We start from the raw sequence: 21,919 nt of genomic DNA on the forward strand, positions 1-21,919 counted from the left end.
CCTTGGAATTTTTCTTTCTCTTTGAAAGGTATCTATTCTGTGTATTCTGAAATATCCTCTTAAGTGTCTGCCACAGCATCTCTATTGACCTATTCCTTAACCTGATTTGCCATTCACTTTAGCTAGCTCTGCTTTCATGCCCTCATAATTGCCCTTATTTAAGTTTAAAATACGAGTCTTGGACCCACTCTCCTCTCCCTCAAACTGAATGTAAAATTCAGTCATATTATAAATGTTGCTACCTAGGGGTGCCTTAACTATGAGGTCATTAATTAATCTTATCTCGTTGCACAATACCAGGTCCAGTATAGCCTGCTTTCTGGTTGGCTCCAGAATGTATTGTTCCAAGAATTTATCCCAAAAACATTCTATGTACTCCTCATCTAGGCTACCTCTGCCCATCTGATTTTTCCAGTCTATATGTAAGTTAAAATCCCCCATAATTATTGCTGTACCTTTCTGACAAGCTGCCATTATTTCTTCCTTTATACCCCTTCCTACAGTGTGGTTAATGTTAGGTGGCCTGTACACCACTCCCACAAGTGACTTCTTGATACAGTCTCATCTCATTATATTGTTGGAAATTGAGTACAGTTAAATGTAAATAGTCAATTGTGTCATACAATTTTGCACAATGTATCAAAACATATTAAAAATAATCAAAGTGGAAAATTTATTTTACCAATTCACCATTGCAAAAAGAACAAGTGCCACTTGTTAGATATTGGACCTTTAAGAAATTGATAAATATCCTCCTCAAAGATATCCCCTGGGATTTTTTTTTGCCCCAATGTTTTTATATTAAATTTTCCAAAACAGCAAGCTGTGGCTTCTGCTCTTGCCAGGCTAACACATTTTCTTTAATGAATATGGGTGTAACATGAACATTTATGACCTTTGTATCCTAATGCTACCATTTACATTAATTAGTTTTAAAAGTACATGACAGCTTTAAAAATCAGTATTGGAATGCAAAAAATATAAAACCAGCAATTCAATGGAACCCATTTTTGTACATGATTCTTTAATAAATGTACTGCTTACATCACTATAGTGCAGTGAAACGCTGAAGCACTTATACAGTTTAAAGACTAATCTTGGATATGGAGCAGCATTGCCAACTCTTATTGGATGCATTCCTGGAGGTTTCATCACCTGCCCTGCCCTCACACTCCTGTCATTGGTCACCCAACATGTCCATTCCCACAGTGCCCTGCCTTTCCACACCAATTGGAAAGTGAACAAAATGTTCATTATTCGATTGGAAGAATCTTGACTGTCAAACAGCCATTTTTCCCATTACCAATATTTTTATGTCTAACAAACAAAAGCATTGAAAGATGAAGAAAACAATTTTTATTGCAGCAGTATCCTGGAGATTAATCTTTGATTTTTGGAGACCTACAACCCTGGAGGGTTGACAATCCTATGTATATAGCATTGTCAACATCTCCAAAGAGTTTTGTTTTAGAAATCAACACGCAGAAAATTTAATAAGGTGATGTTTTCTCTAAGCTAATGGCCTAGCTCATGCCAGAAACATGAAATGATTACAGACACCATCAATTTTAATCATCTTGGTCACCTTTGGTAAACAACTACTTCATTCAAAGAAGTGTAGTCTTGTTAAATACAGTCAACAAAATAATGGCAATTTGATATAAAGAAAGTCAACAGAGAATCAAACTGACTGAACAGTTTTATTTACCTGATCACCCCATTTGTTAATAATCGGCATGTTTACATCATCTATAAATACGGTCATTTTCTTTCCAGCTTGAGGTCCATAAACATTCCCCATTCTTTTGTCCACATAACTTTCTATTGTTCTCTAGTTAAAAAGTCAAAATATGTACACTTAATTTGAAAGATAAAAATTCTAATAATCTTTTAGATTGCTGCAAACTGTTAAACTCCAGAAAGCTTGTTATGGAAGGATAATGCTGGAGCCGATATTTACTCAGTTTCACATTTATTGTGCAGAATAAAAGGATTACAAACATGTAGCTCCTCACTCAAACCCTCTACCAATTTCAGTGAGCGTCTGCTTATAAGTGCTCAACTAAGACCCCAATTAGCACCCTTCCCCTGCATATAATCAAACCACTGACACACAATTAACAGATTAACACATACCGCCACCTTCAAAATTGTGTGATACCAAGTTTTTAACTAAGTGCCTGCCACAAGTGGGGAGTGAATGTGTGGAATCATGGCTTGAGGGTAAAATCTAAAGTGCATGACCTGGGTGTAGTTAGAGTGTCTTGGAGAATGGGTGCCCCACTGGAGGAGGGAATGTCAAAGTTTCTCAGTGGTTAGGGGTGTCACAGCAAAGGACAGAGGCACTGTATTCATTAATGTGGGAAAGAGTGCTTTGTTGCAAATTCCTGAACCTGCTGCACAATAGCTGGTGTTGGTGGTGGTGGAGGGAAGTGTGGAGGATGCAAATTGCTCATTGATGGGTGCAGGGTGGAGCAGAACAGAAAGAATTTTCCATATTATGAAAAAGATTTGGGTTCTTTCTGAGTTAGGTGCCATCATATTTTCACACAGTACAGGAAGTTATTCATTGACTCTTTACCTGAAACATTAAAGGTGTAGTGGCTGAGGAGAAGTTAAGGCTTTTTGGCAGATAAATCTCAGTGTTATACTTAGACAGGTAGCTTTTTACGATGACCGTCTTAGCAGTGCCTTGTTCACCAGTCAAAAGCACACCCTGTGAAAAGAAACCAATTTAAATGATCTTGACTAAGAGTTTCCTTGAGCCCAGGGATGCATTCCTAGAGTAAAATGGGCAAGAGAGCAGTGGAGGAGAGATAAACATTTAAGCAGGATCCAAAGATACCACCCAGTAAACGAGCCACAGAGATTTCACACCAGGGCTAAGAATGGGCAGAAGTTTCTCATTACAAATACCTGACGTCAAAAGGAGATGCGGCTGGTTAGATAATCTCACTTGTCAGAATTTACATAGCTCCCATTACCCCAGAAATCTGGATTCTGGAATGAAACATTCAGGTCTGTGGAAGAGCCCGAGAGGGGTCCAAAGTAGTATCTAGGCTACAGTCATGGGTTGAAAATCCCGAAACTGAGTCTGTATCATTTTGCTTTTATATTTACTTTCTTATAAAAGGGCCCAATTAACTGCATGGCCTAAATTTTTGGAGTGAATTCTAACTGCATTCTGAGTGCTGTGTCCCCTCCTCTCCCTGCTGTCACTCATGATGCATCCATACTGATGAGGTGCTCACTATAAATATTTAAGTTAGATGGCCCTGCCCTGACTCCCAAATACTGCAGCAGGATCAGTGGTGAAGTGGATTCAAGGGTTTTCAGCCCCCTTCCCTGCTGCATATGCAAACATCTATAATATAATATAATATAACAGAACAGCACAGTGGTTGTGTTTATATTTCAGTATCCACCTTATGAAACTATGACAGAAACTAATCTGGAAATGTTGGGTCCATTAGGCTGTTGAAGTGATATTTGTTTAAATGCACATGTTGCATGGGGAATGTTATATGAGTTTCTTGAAAACATTCCCATGTGGAGTATTGGTATGAGAAGTTAGTCAGAGGAGGCTTGAAGTCTCTTTAAATCTTCTTTCTCTGCACATTGAACAGGTTCAGGCAATTTAGCCCTCACATTCTGGTTTGCAGTTTGTTGCAGATGAACTGCTTGCTGCAGTGGGGAACTATCAGCTGGATACACAAGGTCTTGTGAGCAAGATTGAAAAATGTCTTTCTAAAAACATTCTAGTTTTCATAACATTACCACACATGCCCTTCATAAATCATAAACAATCAAGTGTATTTTAAATGACAATTAACATTTTAAAATAACTTAGCTAAATAAAGAAGTCCAGAGGGTTGGAGTAGTCTAGATGGATTTGATTTAGATTTTTATCTTCAGGAACAAACAACTCCTTTATAATACAAAGGATGTCAAGGCTTTGGAGAGGGTGCAGAGGAGATTTACTAGAATGGTACCAGAGATGAAGGAATTCAGTTAGGTGGAGAGACTAGAGATACTGGAATTGTTCTCCGTAGAGCAGAGTAGGTTAATAGGGGTGTTCAACATTTTGAGGGGTTTTGATAGATTAATAGGGGGAAGCTGTTTCCTGTGGCAGCAGGGTCAGCAACCAGAAGACACAGATTTAAGATAATTCCCCCAAAAGTCCAGGGGAGGGGGGAAAATGAGGATTTTTTTATGCAGTGGGTTATTATGCACTGCCTGAAAAGGTGGTGAAAGCAGATTCAATAGTAACTTTCAAAAAGGAATTAGATAGATACTTGAAAGGGAAAAATTTGCAGGGCAATGGGGAAAGAACAAGGGGGTCGGACTAATTGGATAGCTCTTTCAAACAGCCAGTACATGGATGATGGGCTGAATGGCCTCCTTCTGTGCTGTATGATTCCATGAATTGATTCCATCTTGTACAGCATTCAAGGAAAAGGATGACTCATACCTGTTTTAAATAATGCATGCCTATGGGCTGATGGTAATTTTGATATTAGGTTGAATAAGAGGTACCTACTTGAAAAGCTGTTTATCAAAGTTTCATCCAGTTCCTGAAATCCAACTTGTTTCCCACCACAGTCTCATGAGATATGTACAGGTAATTCGCCCATCTCAGCTCAACATTCAGAAAGAACCTACTGTCTCATATCACACCAGCAAATGTTCCAGTTTCACTAGTCTCTCCACACACCTGAAGTCCCTCAACACTGGTACCATTCAGGTAAATATCCTCTGCACCCTCTCCAAAGCCTTATCATCCTTCCTAAAGTGTGACATCCAGAATTAGACACAATTCTTTAGCTGAGGCCTAACCAGTCATTTATAAAAGTTTACATTAAGTTCCTCAATTTTGTACTGTATGTCTCTATCACTAAAGCCAAGGACCCCATTTTTTTTTTACACAGCCTTGTCAACTTGTCCTGCCACCTTCAAAGATTTATGTATGTGAACCCCCAGATCTCCTTGTTCCTGCAATCCCTTTAAAACCTATTGGGGTACTCGTAGCAGGTTGAGTGGCAGGGAGAAGTACTGAGTGTAGTATCCCAGGGATGGGTGCCGAAGTTCCCACATTCCTCGTTTACATTAACACCTTATATTTAGAAATATTTTTGGTCAAATTAGTATGTGCTAATAAACTGGTGGCAGGGAAAGAAAATTGACATGAAAGAAGCAGCAGGGAACCTACAAAAGAATCACAATAAAATTCATAATTCAGCAGAATAGTGATGCATGAAATTGAGTACAAACAAGTGGAAGGCACATTGCATGGTGTAGCAATAGTTAAGGGTGCAGGTGCAGTGGATCACAGGGTAATACTAGATTCGGCACTTAATATTTTAAAAGGGATCAATAATAGACAAAGCAATTTGAATATTGAACTGCACTGCTGGATCAGAAACGTATAACTCACCAGGTGTTACTGTTACTCATCAAGGGCTGAATTTTCATAATGGAGTCGGGAACCCAACGCCCAAAACATTTCCATGTTTCGACCCTGCACCTCACCAGCTTTATTGATAAGGTGCTATTTTTAAATGCAGACTTGTTAATTGGTCTGGGTGCAAGCTTGGCGCCCAATTAGAGGCACTGAAGGTGTCCTGGAAGCGAGAACGGGTCACTGAGGACAACTTTAAAAGGCAAGTTGCAGCCATGACTGGGCTTGCCATTGCCTTCAGTAATACAGCACTAGGGAGATCAGAGGGCTTCTGTAGGCATGGGCATGTGTCCCTGGATGGCATCCCCTTTCTCTGATGCCTCCCTGGAGACACTCATTGATTCGGTATAAGAGAGGAGAGAGTTGTTCTTCCCAGCCTCAGGATGGAGAAATCTCCCGGCGAGACCATCAGGGCGTGGATGGAGGTGGCCACAGAGGTCAGCAGCCAGGGACCCACGAGAAGGACCCGAGTCCAGTGTAGGAAAGGGTTCAATGACCTCTTGTGGTCAGAAAGCGCACAAGTTGACCTCACAGAATGTCCATAGTTCTCCCTCAGACTGTCAAAGTAAGTGAACGGTCACAATACTGAGACACAGCCACCCTCATATATGGAGAGACATTCGGATGGAGACATCACTGAGGCAACTCAAGTGTATGTCATGCTGGAAAAGATGAAGGAGGGCAGCCTACTCATGAATCTTTCTCCTCTCATCCTGCAGGAGAAGGGAGCCCATAATACATGGGAGATGGCTATAATGGGAGGTGGAGTGGCCCAGCTCCATACCCTGATAGCAGTGGAGGAGGTGGCACTGGAGATCGCCAGGGTTTCGATGATACATTTTGTGGGAGATGGCGAGACGAGAGGCCATGAGCAACAGGGTCATTGGACAGCTCTTTCTTGAGGTGAAGGGCATGGAGGAGAATCCTGCCCAATGCGAGCTATGGATCTTAGACTGTTGTTATCTCAGGGGTTGGTTCTGCTGTGGCACTTGTTGACTAGGACCAGTTCTCATTACCTTTCTCTCGTGTCTCCCATGGGGACATTTGCAGAGCGGGATCAAAGCGGACCTGCAGTATCGGCACTAAAATCCTCGCCAGGAGTGAGACCATGGAACCAGTGCTGCCACATCATCCCTCAGCACTTTCCACCAGTGCAGAGACACTCACCTCACTTGGGCCACAGGTTAACATAGAATGGGGACCCCTGGGTGAACCTCACAGTACACGTGAGCAGGAGGAGGAGGAGGGCAGACATAGTGATGCTTCAGTGAAGATGTTGGGCCTCAGGTGTCACAGGTTCCTGTCTGTCAGAGTTCCTTGCAACTTTGAGGAGCCAAGGGCAGGCAATGGAGGAGTCCATGCAGTACATGTGCTCTGTCATGACCCAGAGATTCAATCGCATGAGTTCCTCCATTGAGAGATTGGGCAACCTCTTGGACAGTCAAATGCAGCACCACTGTGAGTGGGTGCAGGAGCAGAGCACTGATATGCACAGAAAGAGTGAAACTTTCTGTAGCTTTGACCACTCTGTCGCTGATGGTGCTAAGGTGCTCGGAGTGGATTCCAGCTGCGGCCCAGCCGGTGGCCATGTCCAGCATCCAAGGACACCAGGAAAAAGCTGAGAAGTTCCTAGCAGTAGATAAAGGGACCGCCCTTCATCAGGCACCGGTGTCACTCTTTGGCCACTCACCTCCCCCACCGACCCCTGGGCACCTCCAAAACGAGGTCGGAAACCACAGGTATCACGGCCAGTGGCACAGGGTAGGGAGCAGGCTGCATCCATCTCATCCTCTGCCACAGGGGGAGCACCCTGTAGAAATGTTAGGGAGAGGAAGCTGCCATGGCGTTGAATTCACTTAATGGGTCACTTGGGTGCTATTATCTACATCCATGTTATTTTGTTTGCCTGATAACATAACTTCTTTATTTCACCACTGACAGGTGGTTTGTTGATATCTCACTGCAAAAGGGGAACATCGCATTGTGGGGCAAGTGGTGAGGACGTGGGGCCCTGAAAATGTTATGTGATGTTGGACAATGGTGGATGGAGGAACCCTCAATTTGCATGTTCATGGCTGCCAGTTGGACCTTGCAGGTAAGGGTCACAGCAGTGAAATAGCTCTGTATTCTGGAAGGTGTGTTTGGAGTCATCAACTACAAGGGCTTGGGGTAATCAGGTGAAATGCTACTGAATCAGCGTTGTCCTTGCTACCTTGCCAGCCTGCAGTTCACCCTAAGGTTTGGGATGGCATTGACAGGTGACCCCAGCAGCCTGGGCACCAGCCACCTCTGAAGCAATCTCTTCCTCCTCCCAGTCCTCCTCTGAGGAGGAATGGCATTACAGCTCCTCTTTTTCATCCAACTCCAGGCCGCTTTCCAGAGTCATGTTGTGCAGAGCACAACAGACAACCATGATATGGACACTCTGGCAGGCTCATACTAGAGAGCACTGTAATATTCTGAGTATTGTTAGATTAATACAGAATATCTAATGAGTCTGCTGAGGTAAATGAAACAGCAGCTTTATTGAAACACGTCTTACTTCTTTGGCTTAAATCTTCCAAGAGACCGTACGAGGGACCAAAACCACATGGTGTTACATCACTTCCTGTGATGAGGTACACAGTATGATTCGCGTATTAACCACTTAGAATTAACCCATTAACAACCCAATATCCAATGTAACACATTATACTACAGATACCATCTGACCTGTCAAGGTAACAGAAGCTCATCTTCAAGAGGCCAATGGTCTGTTGAATGCAGGTCCAGGTTAGGAGATGGCTCTGGTAGTAGTGCCTCTCTCCAACCGTGTTTGGGTTTCAAACACGCATCAGGAGCCACCTTCTTAGGAGATAACCCTTATCCCCCAGCATTCACCCACAGAGTCTGGATGTGGGCCTGAAGAGGTGCTGCACCTGGGACTTTCGCAAGATGAATGAATCATGACAACTGCCCAGGAACTGGCGCAGGGCTGCATGATTCTCTTTCTGTGGTCACAGGCCAGCTGCAAATTCAATGAGTGGTAGTCCTTTCTGTTCAGGAATCTGACTGACTCGTCTGTCACTGCCTTAATGGCTGCGTGGGTGCAATTGATGACCCCTGGACCTGAGGGAAACCACCGATGGCAGCAAAGCCCAAAGCCCACAGTGCTTGCGCTGGCCCATGTCCAAGTGGATATATTTCCCCCGCCCTCCTGAATATGGCATCCAGGACCTGCCTGATGGTGTGATGTGCTCCGACCACGAGATGCCACCTAGGTTCGTAACTGATCCCTGGATTGACCCGGTTGCATAGAAGTTTAGAGCGATGGTGGCCTTGATGGCTGTGGGTGAGAGAATGCCACGAGGGCCGTGAGGCCTCAGGATATTGTAGATCAGAGCACACAGATCTGAGACCATCTGCCTGGATAGGTGTAGCCTCCTATGGCACTGGCACCCTCTCATTTGCAGGTAGATGACTCTTGGGTGGTAGACCCAATATTTTGGGTAGCACCACCTTCCCCCTGCAGCCCCCTACTGTGCTCCTCGGGCCTCCAGCTGTCCAGGAGGTTGCATCTGCTGAAGCTCATCCTGGCTGCTGTGTCCAATGTCAGAGTAGCCTGTTTCCATCTGACCTCCCTCAGCTGGGCTTTGTGTGTTCACCAGGCCTTCCCCTGCCAACACTAGCTGCCCAAGTGATGCCAGCGGCCTCATGTCCCTCTCCAGATTCCTACCACTCACCATTGAGAAAAGCAAGTCTTACAGCTGCAGTAATGGCTAATTTATGGCACCTTTGGAGCAGCTGAGCTTTGTTTTATTTTAATCAGCCCTTCCCATAGCCCTCATGGCCCTCCACATCGTTCATGACTTGTACACCCTGCCATGTTCCAGACATGGCATTTGCCCTGTGCCCTTCCTTTGAAGATTGCAAACTGCAGCTGACAAACTTGTTAATGAGCTCCTCATTAAGATCCAGCTTCAAGACTTTTTAACCAACAACTTTTTCTTATGTTACCAGCATGACCACAGTTTTCAGGTCAGTTATCCAATGAATTGAATTAGCCTTTTATTTTCTGCCATGCTGAGTTAGCTTACACCAGGTCTAACAATTAACCCTGACTGCTGTATATTATTCACTGAATACATAGAGGTCCCGTAGTGTATCCATCACTTTAAACAATGGAAAATATCAAATCTAAAATATATACAGAAAATGCTAGAAATACTTAGCAGTTTAAGCAGCATCTGTGGAGAGAGCATTTTCTGTTATTCCAGATTTCCTGCAACTGCAGTATCTTGCTTTTGTGTTGTAACGGAACATATTACATCATTGACTTGCTAAAGCACCATTCAGGTTTACTTATTGTTAAGAACTGACATAAGTGAACAAAACAGCGGCACAGTCGAGGACTGTAAGCATTTTCTTTCTGGATGGATGGAATGAAAGCTTATCTCATTTGTATTCATTTTGCAATCTTGTGATTTTAACCTATTATTAATCTTCTCTGCACATTGCATTTAATTTTCAGCATTCTGTTTAATTATTGCGAACTAATACAACAATCAGTGTATCCAGTAGCTTTGAAATACCTTGCACTGTTTAGCAATATTATGAATGAGAAAATTTGTCCTAACATTGTCCACATTTGGCACGAGGATAGATCCATATTCTGGAATGGTATCCATGGGATAAACATACTCCTCCACCTGTGTGCTCCAGTGTAACCAGTTCCCTGTTGTAAAGTGAAAAATATCTTTGAAAATTGCCTTATGTAATTAAGCACAAAACTTTGATAAACAAAGAAACACTCAAGTGCAATAGTTTGAATGGAAGATAGCTCATTTTAATTGTGTTGCAATCAACTCTCCCAATCAACTTACAGGACAAAAGCAATTACTAAATCTATGGTGATGTTTTGCTTTAACATTATACAAGCAGTAGCGAAGCTTTGGCAGAATTTTTCTGAGACGGCAGAAGTCCTGCTACCTGGGCCAAAAGTGGGAGGCAGCCCCGCTTCAGCCGGCAACAGGACCCAGAGCCGCAGTTTGCTGGCAGCAGCCAATTAAGTGGATGTCGCCAGGACTGCCGTCCTATTAAGGAGAGGCCCACCCCCCGAGGGTTGCTGGCCCAATCATAAAACCAGATTCTGAGCAGCCTCTGCACCACCACTGCGAACAGCTGAGGCTACAGCTGCACCTGCACCTCAATGTCCAGGCGCCCTTGAAGACAGATACGTGGGGTTGGGGGAAGCTGGAGCTTGGCTGGCAGGCAGGCCTTGGTGATCTGGTGGCTGTCGCTGAGGGCAGGCAACACTATTGCCGTGGGGGTAGTCATTGCCACCAGGCGGCCCCTCCGTGGGCCATGGAGTGCCCCTAAAGAAGGGTGCCCCAGAGTCTGCTGGGAGGCTGCCAAGTTTCACTGGACAGTCTCCCCACACAGCAGCAGGCTGTCTCAACTTGGGCAAAATGCCTGTGGAGGTGGGAAGTGACCCTTAATTGGCCACTTAAGTGGCTCAATTGGCCTCCAGCGGGCGGCCAATCTCTTAGCTTTCCTACTACTGGCAAAATGGTACAGCAGTGGGATGACATCAGGCATTTCCCGATGCCTTCCCATGCCATTTTGCCAACCTTCCCGCCTCCCAGCCTATTCTCAAAGGGCTGGTAAAATTCAGCCCTTCATAATTATTTATATGCCAACTTTTAAACGTTTAATTTATTTTCTATTCGGGAAACACATTTAATACTGTTTTCAGAATCAATTAGAAGGTATCAAATACTAGCATGGGCCAAGATGAACTAAATATAAAAATGAAGCTCTCTGCTGGTTGACCTGTTTGTACAAAGGTTTTCCTCTCAGCAATTGTGGGTTAACTTTTGCATTTACAAAAATTCCTGGGGCTTGAGTGGCTATGTCACATTTACACCTGGTGAGGGGCCAAAACATGGGCCAGATTCTGACTCCACTAGAATTCCACCCCATTTGGACTTGAGCTTTAAATTTTCTGCCTGTTGTCACTACTCCCCCAATGTTAAGGGAATGTGCTGGGGGAGATTCTCAGATTTTTCCAGGAAGTCCATCCCTTTATTCGCTTGAAAGGTCTCAGTAGAACCCATAGCAGTTGAGACCTGGCAGTTCTTTGCAATCTTCTAAAGGCCCCAAACCTTGACTAGATTAAGCTGATTAATCCCAAAGAGGATCAATTACCATCTCTAATTGGAGTGGCTGTTGTGGGAACCAAAGGATTTCATAGATTTTTCTCCACCTCATTTGGGTTTCCTGAGGGCTCTGCCCTAACTTGGAAGGACAGGCCAGCTTGGGCCAGGAATGTTGATGCACCTTTGTCACTGTTGTGGCCTACTCAAGCTACACAAATGCTCCCATCACACGACATTGGGATTTTTGAGCCATAATTTTCTATCATAATTATCAGTTTTTAAGTTCTGCTGATGTGCTTGAATATTAGAAGTGACTCACCATCAGGTCCCACAAGATAGTCAAATATTGTTTCTTCACCATCTAAAGAAATTTCAGGCATGTCCAATTTGACATAAGTATGATTTCTCAGCCAATACTCCATCTTTCTTCTGTCATCCAGCTCGAGAGTGGCACCAATACTCCACATGAGGCCAAAGATAAACAACCGCTCCAGGTTCTGTCGGTCTAACTCAACAATCTGCTCCTAGAGTGTCATGCAGTGCAGCAATGATAATATGGAAATTAGCTTCCATTTAAAATAGAGGCCTGATAACATTTCTACTGTACATCTTGATACCTCTGGTCCACCATTAATGTGGACACCAATTATAAACTCTAGGGTTACCACTCCAGACATCTCGGGTAGCTAGGATTGCCAACTCTAGTTGCATGTATTCATTGCATATCCTCCTGTCACCAACTGCCCCACTTGTTCAAACAGCCATTTTCTTATCTCTAATATGTTTATAACTAACGTATGAAAGTGTTCAAAGAAAATTAACGAAACACAATTTTTTATGCCCCTATGATTTTTCTCCTTGTTGCTTGCAACAGTGTCCAGGAAATCAATCTTTAATTCCTGGAGACTCCAGGACAATCCTGGAGAGTTGGCAACCCTACTAGTAGTAGTTTTCAATCACAGTCAACTGTATACCCTATGAAGTGTAGAAACAGTGGTCCGTTTTAGGAACATACAAGTCTAAACCTCTATCCTTACAATTGACAATAGAATCCCTTTAGTCATGGTATGAAAAGAGCAATAAACAAATGCTTAGTTGTTGGACATATATCAGCAAAAGTGAACACCAAGGTTGCTTGGAGATTTTGGCAGCTATACCAATAAGGTTAATTCCTCTTAAAAGATGCTTTATTTGCATTAATATTTTTGGTGTTTTATTGCTATTTTATACTGCTGAATGATAAACACTAAATTGGCAAGTACCTATCAATTACAGTCATCTTCTAACATATTTTGAAGAAGATCAGAGAGCAGTTCTTGAAGAATTAGACCACAAGCTGAATAAAATGGATACCCTGCTAGGTCCTTGGGTGTGCCGATTTCAGAAAAGTTATCAGGAACACTTGGGGAGTTGCTGATCTATGTCCACATAATGGGATGTTTTGACATATATTACAATGTGTTCTCATTAGGGTTAGCTCTTTAATTCTTTCAAAGCCTTAGTGGTGAAGGAAAACTAAAATCAGGAGAGATATATAATGGGCAGCTGAACTGATATTGCTCAAAGCCAAAATTACAATCACAGTGGCACAGTGGTTAGCACCGCAGCCTCACAGCTCCCGGGACCCGGGTTCGATTCTGGGTACTGCCTGTGTGGACTTTGCAAGTTCTCCCTGTGACTGTGTGGGTTTTTGCCGGGTGCTCCGGTTTCCTCCCACAGCCAAAGACTTGCAGATTGATAGGTAAATTGGCCATTGTAAATTGCCCCTAGTGTAAGTAGGTGGTAGGGAATATGGGATTACTGTAGGGTTAGTATAAATGGGTGGTTGTTGGCCAGCACAGACTCGGTGGGCCGAAGGGCCTGTTTCAGTGCTGTATCTCTAAATAAAATAAATAAATAAAACTTCCTAGTTTGACAAGTTATATAGATAATTCCTCCTTTTTCTCTACAAGCTTAACTTAAATCAGGTGCAATTCTGGTATAAATGGCAGAATTTCTTGCAAAGCAGCCTTCCTCTGATTATCCTGTCATTTCCCTACATGCACCACTTTTAGGGCACATGGTTCTGTCAGTAGCCAAGTGTCCTAGAACTTAGCGCTTATTTTAGAATAGGTGTAACTCTGGTTTATGCTCCATATTCTGGTCCTCTATTCCAGAACTACGCCCTTTCTTCACCAAAAAAATGGGAATAATGAGCCCTTCACCAGCATCGAGTACAATAAGGAGAAAGAGTTGTGATTTGAAATTGCAGGTGCAGGCATGATGTGCAGTCATATGGAATTACTAAGAGGCAGCAACAGTCGCAGGGTAAGTGGGTCCTGCTAAAACAGACCTCACTATGGACGATTGCTGGACCAGTGATTATTGACATAATCCTTTTTCCAATCAGACAATATAAAACATATAAAATAAAAGCAAAATACTGCGGATGCTGGAAATCTGAAATAAAAACAAGAAATGCTGGAACCACTCAGCAGGTCTGGCAGCATCTGTGGAAAGAGAAGCAGAGTTAACGTTTCGGGTCAGTGACGAAGGGTCAGCAAAGAAGGGTCACTGACCCGAAATGTTAACTCTGCTTTTCTTTCCACAGATGCTGCCAGACCTGCTGAGTGGTTCCAGCATTTCTTGTTTTTATATTATAATATCAAACATATACTTAATCCAAACAAGTAGCCTTTGAGGACTCATTATTAAATGGTATACCTTGGATGGTAGGAGTCCTTGCAGCATGTTAATACTTTGCATAATGACAAAGGCTTCAAGTACCTTCATCTTTTGATTTAAGGACTGTATGCTAAAATGGTAAAGCTCTGGGAACACAGCTTCATACAACTTCTTGAGAATTTCAGCCTCATGACGTGAACGTAATTTTAACCAACTCTGTTAAAAGAAAATAAGAATTAAGTTCTATGTACAGTTTGCTGTTTGAACTGTTCAACGTAGAAGTTTCAGAGAATTGAGCATCAATTTTCCTACAGTAGTCCGAAAATTGAATGTCCTGAAGACCATCAACTTAGAGTTGCACACTCACACAAGTCCTGTTAATATCATCTGATCTTACAGAGCTTTGTACAATGTTCAGTAGCTTAAAAAGTATAAGCACAGTCATCCTATTAATAGAATACGCGTGGCCCCACTTTGTACCATATGTAGGTAGTTTTGGATTTGCACATTTATATCATAATGAGCAATATACACTTAGAATAAAGGCAAAGATTAATTAGTTTTTCATGCTTCTATTTGCATGCCTCAACAAAACTTTCTGATTACTGTTCAAGCTACCGTCACTGACCTCTAAGATAGGCCTCCAGTCAAGCAGAGAGGAACTCATGTACACCATACCATTCCGAGAGACAGTGGCAGGAGAAGCATTGTCAATGTTGTGAGGCTCAAAAACTATTTTGCAGTTTGGGGCCATTGGGATACGATCTCCATTTGCCAGAGTGAGAGTCTTGTTGTCATCGAGGACAGAATTAAGATTTTCTATCCAAATAGCATCAACAGGGCCATCTAGTACCAGCCAAATGTATTCACCTGCAGCACATACAGTATAGATTTAAATGAAAAGAAACCATAGAACAATTACTATGATGTAACAGCAAAACACATAACTGCTGAAATCATTATATTTCTCTGGAATACTTATATGGTTACTGACATTTAATGGCAAACACTTGTATGCAGATAATATCCATGTGCGTCAGTTAATTGTAAAATTTTAAAATATTCATATTTATAGTAATACATGCTGTCCATCTCCTTAAGTAAAACCACAAAGCAGGGAACCTCTGCATTAAAAGTTCCATAACATTGTCTTTGGTCTCTTGATTAGCAGAGGGCTTTTCCCCTTTTCTCTCTGTGACTGTTTTTCCTAAAATACCATGCCCCTTCTGAGCCCTTGGAGAACGTCGGATGGAAGTCTAGCAGTTCTGACATGATGGAGGCAGAAAATGGGGCAGAACCCAGTGACACTGTATTTCCTGCCAAAAGCTAGTCCATCACAAGTTTTCCAAGGAGGATAAAGTTGGGCAGATGTTCCATCCACTCTTTGGAAACCCAACGTAATAGAAGGAGGCAGGGCTTGCAGGATGGTGGTACCCACTGGAGGTCTTGTTACTTCGGCCTTCTCTACCCTGCTTGTACTGGATACAAGCAAGATACCAACGTCCAGTACAATGCAGCCTGCAGAAGTGAGACCCACAGAGTTTCCAGGATGGTTTCATGCCCTAGAGCACTCCAGAAGGTTGCAGATTGTACACTTTAAATCATCAGTTTTATAAAAGGGACTGAGTTCAATGCCCTAATATTTTTCAGCCATGCTTGCTGGATTCCACCTCAGGCAGCTTTCCAATGCTGCATTTTTAGCTTCCTTTCCTCCAAAGAAGAGCCAGTTTTAGTTAATTTTCCTGACCCCTCTCACTACCCCAGATACCCCCAGGGAATCAGCCTTTTAGGCTGGAGGCAGATCATAAATCATGTTCCACCACACTTATGGTAGCACAACGGAATCATAGAGAGATGAACCTAACTAATTAGGAGAGATGGGGAACAGAGGGAGGAGGGTTGAGAAAAATCATCATACCTAACAAATAGGCAAGCTCTGATGGATCCGTGAAGAGACCATTTCCATGTGCATCACTATCATAACATGCTCCAAGGGACCTTCTTGCCCTACACTACCCCATTACAGTCCTTGCTGTACTTGCCGTCATCTTAAGAGAAATATTACAAACCAGAGAACAATGAATTTTCTATTGTAGCCTATAAAATGTGATAGTTCAATTTGGAAACACATACAAATGTTAGTGAAAATACTGATTTATCTCCTGATAATCAACTGGTAGACTAAATTGACATGATTAATTCACAATTGTTAATCCTTCAATATTAATGTCATTGCAGATCAACTTCATGGACTGCACAGGCAATTATGTACAAGTTACTGGTAAAAGCAAACCAAAAAGGGGTCCAAATGTAATAAAACACACCTCTGTACACATTACACTAAATAGATAACTAAAAATGGATATATGGAGCATAATTTCATACTCAAGACTATAACCTTAATATATAACAGTTTAAATGACCAGAGAACAGCTGAGCTTCCTTCTGAATGCTTTTGAAACATTGCTGTCTTGTAATATATTTGGGATATCTTATGCCATTGTGACATGCAGTGAAATAAAATTCAATTGCCCACAATATCCATGTGGGTTTCCAATCAAATGCCATAACCTCGGTGGAATTTCACAGCCAGTATTCACCAAAAAAATCTAACTCACCATAAATTAGGTAACATTGATAACTATCTACTTAGTGAACACAACATATAGACTAGTACTTACTTTATTTTCTAATACAAACAAAATGCCTTGAAATACAAATATTAATTTATCAAGTATTCAAATCTTTCACATTTTATTTTGGTGAATTGATGGTGATTCTTCATTCCGTCTCCCTGACTCATTCTTATACCTTTCTTGGCTCTGAGAGTCTTTCTCCACAGTGTAGAAAATATTCCATCAGTCCAGTCGTTGGTCGCTACATCCAGGCGGCCAAACATCTGAGGGGCTGTAATTGCTTTTGGATTCATCCGCATCTCTCTGTGAGGCTTACCACACTCTAGGCAGCAAAGGTGAACAAGTTAACTTGAAATACTCAAGAAACAGCCACTGCCTTTCAGCAGTGCCAATGACTGCACTAGAAATATATATATTTTTAAATGCATGAACATAGGAACAGGAGTAGGCCATTCAGCCCATCAAGCCTGCTCCACCATTCAATTAGATCATGGCTGATCATCTACCTCAACACCACTTTCCATGCTATCCCCATATCCCTTGCTGTCATTAGTTTCCAGATATCTATTGATTTCTGTCTTGAACATGCTCAACAATTGAGCTTCCACAACTCTCTGGGGTAGAGAATTCCAAAGATTCGCCATCCTTTCCTCCTGATCTTAGTCTTAAATGGCCTAACCCTTATTCTCAGACTATGTCCCCTGGTTCTAGACTCACCAGCCAGGGGAAACATCCTAATTGTCACATCCTGTAAGAATTTTGTAAGTTTCAGTGAGATCACCTCTCATTCTTTGAAACTCTGGAGAATACAGGCCCAGTTTCCTCAATCTCTCCTCATAAAACAATCTCGGCATCCCAGGGCTTAGTCTGGTGAACCTCTGTTGCACTCCCTCTATGGCAAGTATATCCTTCCTTAGATGATGAGACCCAAACTGTACACAATACTCCAGGTATGGTCTCACCAAGGCTCTACACAATTGTAGCAAGGCTTCTTTACTCCTATATTCAAAACCCCTTGCAATGAAAGCCAACACACCATTTGCCTTCCTACTTGCTTGCTGTACCTGCATGCTGGCTTTTAGTGACTGTGATCAAAGACAGCCAGGTCCCTTTGGACATCAACACTTCCCAACCTCTCACCATTTAAGAAATACTCTGTTTTCTGTTTTTTCTACCAAAGTGGATAACTTCACCACTTATTCACATTAGGCAACTGATTGATGCAATAAGTTGGAGTAGTCTTTGTACCTCTGGCACCTGGGTCAAATTCCAGCTCAGATCAATGTGATTAAAATCTCTTTTCTTTGCCAGTTATAACACTGCTGTTAGGGAATAGCTCAAAATAGCTGGCTTAGTAACTAAGGTAAGAAAGGTCGACAGTTTATTTTCATATATAGTAAGTAGTGTTTTTTAGGGAGTTCTGTAGTAACGAGGACCAGGGAAGAAGGGCCCTAGAGTAATTGATATTATTTGATATTAAGATCTTCCAAAAGGTTTAATTTAAAGGGTTAAGTCATGGCACGAGAGCTCAAAGCCGTGATGTGATCCTCGTGCTCTATGTGTGAAGCCAGGAACAATTCCAATGTCCGGGACCAGCATGTGTGCAGGAAGTGTCTCCAGCTGCAGCTCCTGGAAGCCCGGGTTTTGGAGCTGGAGCGGCAGCTGGGGACACTGTGCCATGTGCTAGTCAGAGTAGAAATAGCAGGATATATTGGACGATTACGTGGCTGAAGAGATGGTGTGAGGGGTGGGTTTTAGATTCCTGGGACATTGGGACTGGTTCTGGGGGAGGTGGGGCCAGTACAAACTGGACAGGTTACATCTGGACAGGATCGGGACTGATGTCCTAGGGGGAGTATTTGCTAGAGTGGTTGGGGAGGGTTTAAACTAAAATGGCAGGGGGATGGGAACCTTTGCAAAGAGTCAGAGGAGGGGGTATCAAAGACAAGAACAAAAGACAGTAAGGGGGATAAGAAAAGTGATAGGCAGAGAAATCAAGGGCCAGAATCAAACCGGGCCACAGTGAAAAATAGTGGGTCTGCATCCCAGAGTATTTAAGGAAGTAGCCCTAGAAATAGTGGATGCATTGGTAGTCAGTGGATGTGGTTTATTTGGTCTTTCAGAAGGCTTTCGACAACGTCCCGCAGAAGAGATTAGCGTGTAAAATTAAAGCGCATGGGATTGGGGGTAGTGCATTGCGATGGATAGAAAACTGGTTGGCAGACAGGAAACAAAGAGTAGAAATAAACGGGTCTTTTTCCAAATGGAGGCAGTGACTAGTGGGGTACCTCAGGGTTCAGTGCTAGGACCCCAGCTATTCACAATATATATTAATGATTTAGATGAGGGAACTAAATGTAATATCTCCAAATTTGCAGATGACACAAAACTGGGTGGGAGGGTGAGTTGTGAGGAGGATGCAGAGAGGCTTCAGGGTGATTTGAACAAGTTGAGTGAGTGGGCAAATGCATGGCAGATGCAGTATAATGTGGATAAATGTGAGATTATCCACTTTGGTAGCAAAAACAAGGCGGCGGATTATTATCTGAATGGCTATAAACTGAGAGAGGGGAATATGCAGTGAGACCTGGGTGTTCTTGTACACCAGTCGCTGAAGGTAAGCATGCAGGTCCAACAGGTGGTAAAAAAGGCAAATGGTATGTTGGCCTTCATAGTGAGAGGATTCGAGTGCAGGAGCAGGGATGTCTTGCTGCAATTATACAGGGCCTTGGTGAGGCCACACCTGGAATATTGTGTGCAGTTTTGGTCTCCTTATCTGAGGAAGGATGTTCTTGCTATAGAGGGAGTGCAGCGAAGGTTTACCAGACTGATTCCTGGGATGGCAGGACTGACATATGAGGAGAGATTGAGTCAGTTAGGATTATATTCGCTGGAGTTCAGAAGAGTGAGGGGGGAATCTCATAGAAACCTATAAAATTCTAACAGGACTTGACAGGGTAGACGCAGGAAGGATGTTCCCGATGGTGGGGGAGTCCAGAGCCAGGGGATACGGGGTAAACCATTCAGGACTGAGATGAGGAGAAATTTCTTCACCCAGAGAGTGGAGAACCTGTGGAATTCATTACCACAGAAAGTAGTTGTTTTTTTTTTTCAGTGCAGCAGCTTTTTCGGGAGCAGCGCGTGAGCAGCTGGGAAAGTCAGTTTGAAAGTAAATTTAATTTCCTTTTGTTTTTCGGCGGAGGCCAGGGGGCTGCTGGGTAAGTAAAACACTATATATTTGGGCGGTTTAAAATAACTTTCCTTTCAGTGCAGCAGCTTTTTCGGGAGCAGCGCGTGAGCAGCTGGGAAAGTCAGTTTGAAAGTAAATTTAATTTCCTTTTGTTTTTCGGCGGAGGCCAGGGGGCTGCTGGGTAAGTAAAACACTATATATTTGGGCGGTTTAAAATAACTTTCCTTTCAGTGCAGCAGCTTTTTCGGGAGCAGCGCGTGAGCAGCTGGGAAAGTCAGTTTGAAAGTAAATTTAATTTCCTTTTGTTTTTCGGCGGAGGCCAGGGGGCTGCTGGGTAAGTAAAACACTATATATTTGGGCGGTTTAAAATAACTTTCCTTTCAGTGCAGCAGCTTTTTCGGGAGCAGCGCGTGAGCAGCTGGGAAAGTCAGTTTGAAAGTAAATTTAATTTCCTTTTGTTTTTCGGCGGAGGCCAGGGGGCTGCTGGGTAAGTAAAACACTATATATTTGGGCGGTTTAAAATAACTTTCCTTTCAGTGCAGCAGCTTTTTCGGGAGCAGCGCGTGAGCAGCTGGGAAAGTCAGTTTGAAAGTAAATTTAATTTCCTTTTGTTTTTCGGCGGAGGCCAGGGGGCTGCTGGGTAAGTAAAACACTATATATTTGGGCGGTTTAAAATAACTTTCCTTTCAGTGCAGCAGCTTTTTCGGGAGCAGCGCGTGAGCAGCTGGGAAAGTCAGTTTGAAAGTAAATTTAATTTCCTTTTGTTTTTCGGCAGAGGCCAGGGGGCTGCTGGGTAAGTAAAACACTATATATTTGGGCGGTTTAAAATAACTTTCCTTTCAGTGCAGCAGCTTTTTCGGGAGCAGCGCGTGAGCAGCTGGGAAAGTCAGTTTGAAAGTAAATTTAATTTCCTTTTGTTTTTCGGCGGAGGCCAGGGGGCTGCTGGGTAAGTAAAACACTATATATTTGGGCGGTTTAAAATAACTTTCCTTTCAGTGCAGCAGCTTTTTCGGGAGCAGCGCGTGAGCAGCTGGGAAAGTCAGTTTGAAAGTAAATTTAATTTCCTTTTGTTTTTCGGCGGAGGCCAGGGGGCTGCTGGGTAAGTAAAACACTATATATTTGGGCGGTTTAAAATAACTTTCCTTTCAGTGCAGCAGCTTTTTCGGGAGCAGCGCGTGAGCAGCTGGGAAAGTCAGTTTGAAAGTAAATTTAATTTCCTTTTGTTTTTCGGCGGAGGCCAGGGGGCTGCTGGGTAAGTAAAACACTATATATTTGGGCGGTTTAAAATAACTTTCCTTTCAGTGCAGCAGCTTTTTCGGGAGCAGCGCGTGAGCAGCTGGGAAAGTCAGTTTGAAAGTAAATTTAATTTCCTTTTGTTTTTCGGCGGAGGCCAGGGGGCTGCTGGGTAAGTAAAACACTATATATTTGGGCGGTTTAAAATAACTTTCCTTTCAGTGCAGCAGCTTTTTCGGGAGCAGCGCGTGAGCAGCTGGGAAAGTCAGTTTGAAAGTAAATTTAATTTCCTTTTGTTTTTCGGCAGAGGCCAGGGGGCTGCTGGGTAAGTAAAACACTATATATTTGGGCGGTTTAAAATAACTTTCCTTTCAGTGCAGCAGCTTTTTCGGGAGCAGCGCGTGAGCAGCTGGGAAAGTCAGTTTGAAAGTAAATTTAATTTCCTTTTGTTTTTCGGCGGAGGCCAGGGGGCTGCTGGGTAAGTAAAACACTATATATTTGGGCGGTTTAAAATAACTTTCCTTTCAGTGCAGCAGCTTTTTCGGGAGCAGCGCGTGAGCAGCTGGGAAAGTCAGTTTGAAAGTAAATTTAATTTCCTTTT

At 42.9% G+C, this 21,919-nt stretch overlaps 1 protein-coding gene across 1 annotated transcript in view; it reads right to left on the reverse strand.

Moving 5' to 3' along the window:
- Positions 1–21,919, reverse strand: part of LOC137378592 (dynein axonemal heavy chain 5-like) — a 334,675-nt gene that overhangs the window by 111,256 nt on the left and 201,500 nt on the right. Inside the window, exons 42-48 of the mRNA XM_068048894.1 lie at positions 17,071–17,217; positions 14,888–15,129; positions 14,299–14,475; positions 11,915–12,119; positions 10,030–10,172; positions 2,582–2,716; positions 1,709–1,831 (exon numbers count right to left, since the gene is read on the reverse strand). Of these exons, the coding sequence (XP_067904995.1) occupies positions 1,709–1,831; positions 2,582–2,716; positions 10,030–10,172; positions 11,915–12,119; positions 14,299–14,475; positions 14,888–15,129; positions 17,071–17,217 (1,172 nt within the window). The remainder of the gene's footprint in view (positions 1–1,708; positions 1,832–2,581; positions 2,717–10,029; positions 10,173–11,914; positions 12,120–14,298; positions 14,476–14,887; positions 15,130–17,070; positions 17,218–21,919) is intronic.

Source organism: Heterodontus francisci, chromosome 17 (assembly GCF_036365525.1).
Source record: "Heterodontus francisci isolate sHetFra1 chromosome 17, sHetFra1.hap1, whole genome shotgun sequence".
Lineage (NCBI taxonomy): Eukaryota > Metazoa > Chordata > Chondrichthyes > Heterodontiformes > Heterodontidae > Heterodontus > Heterodontus francisci.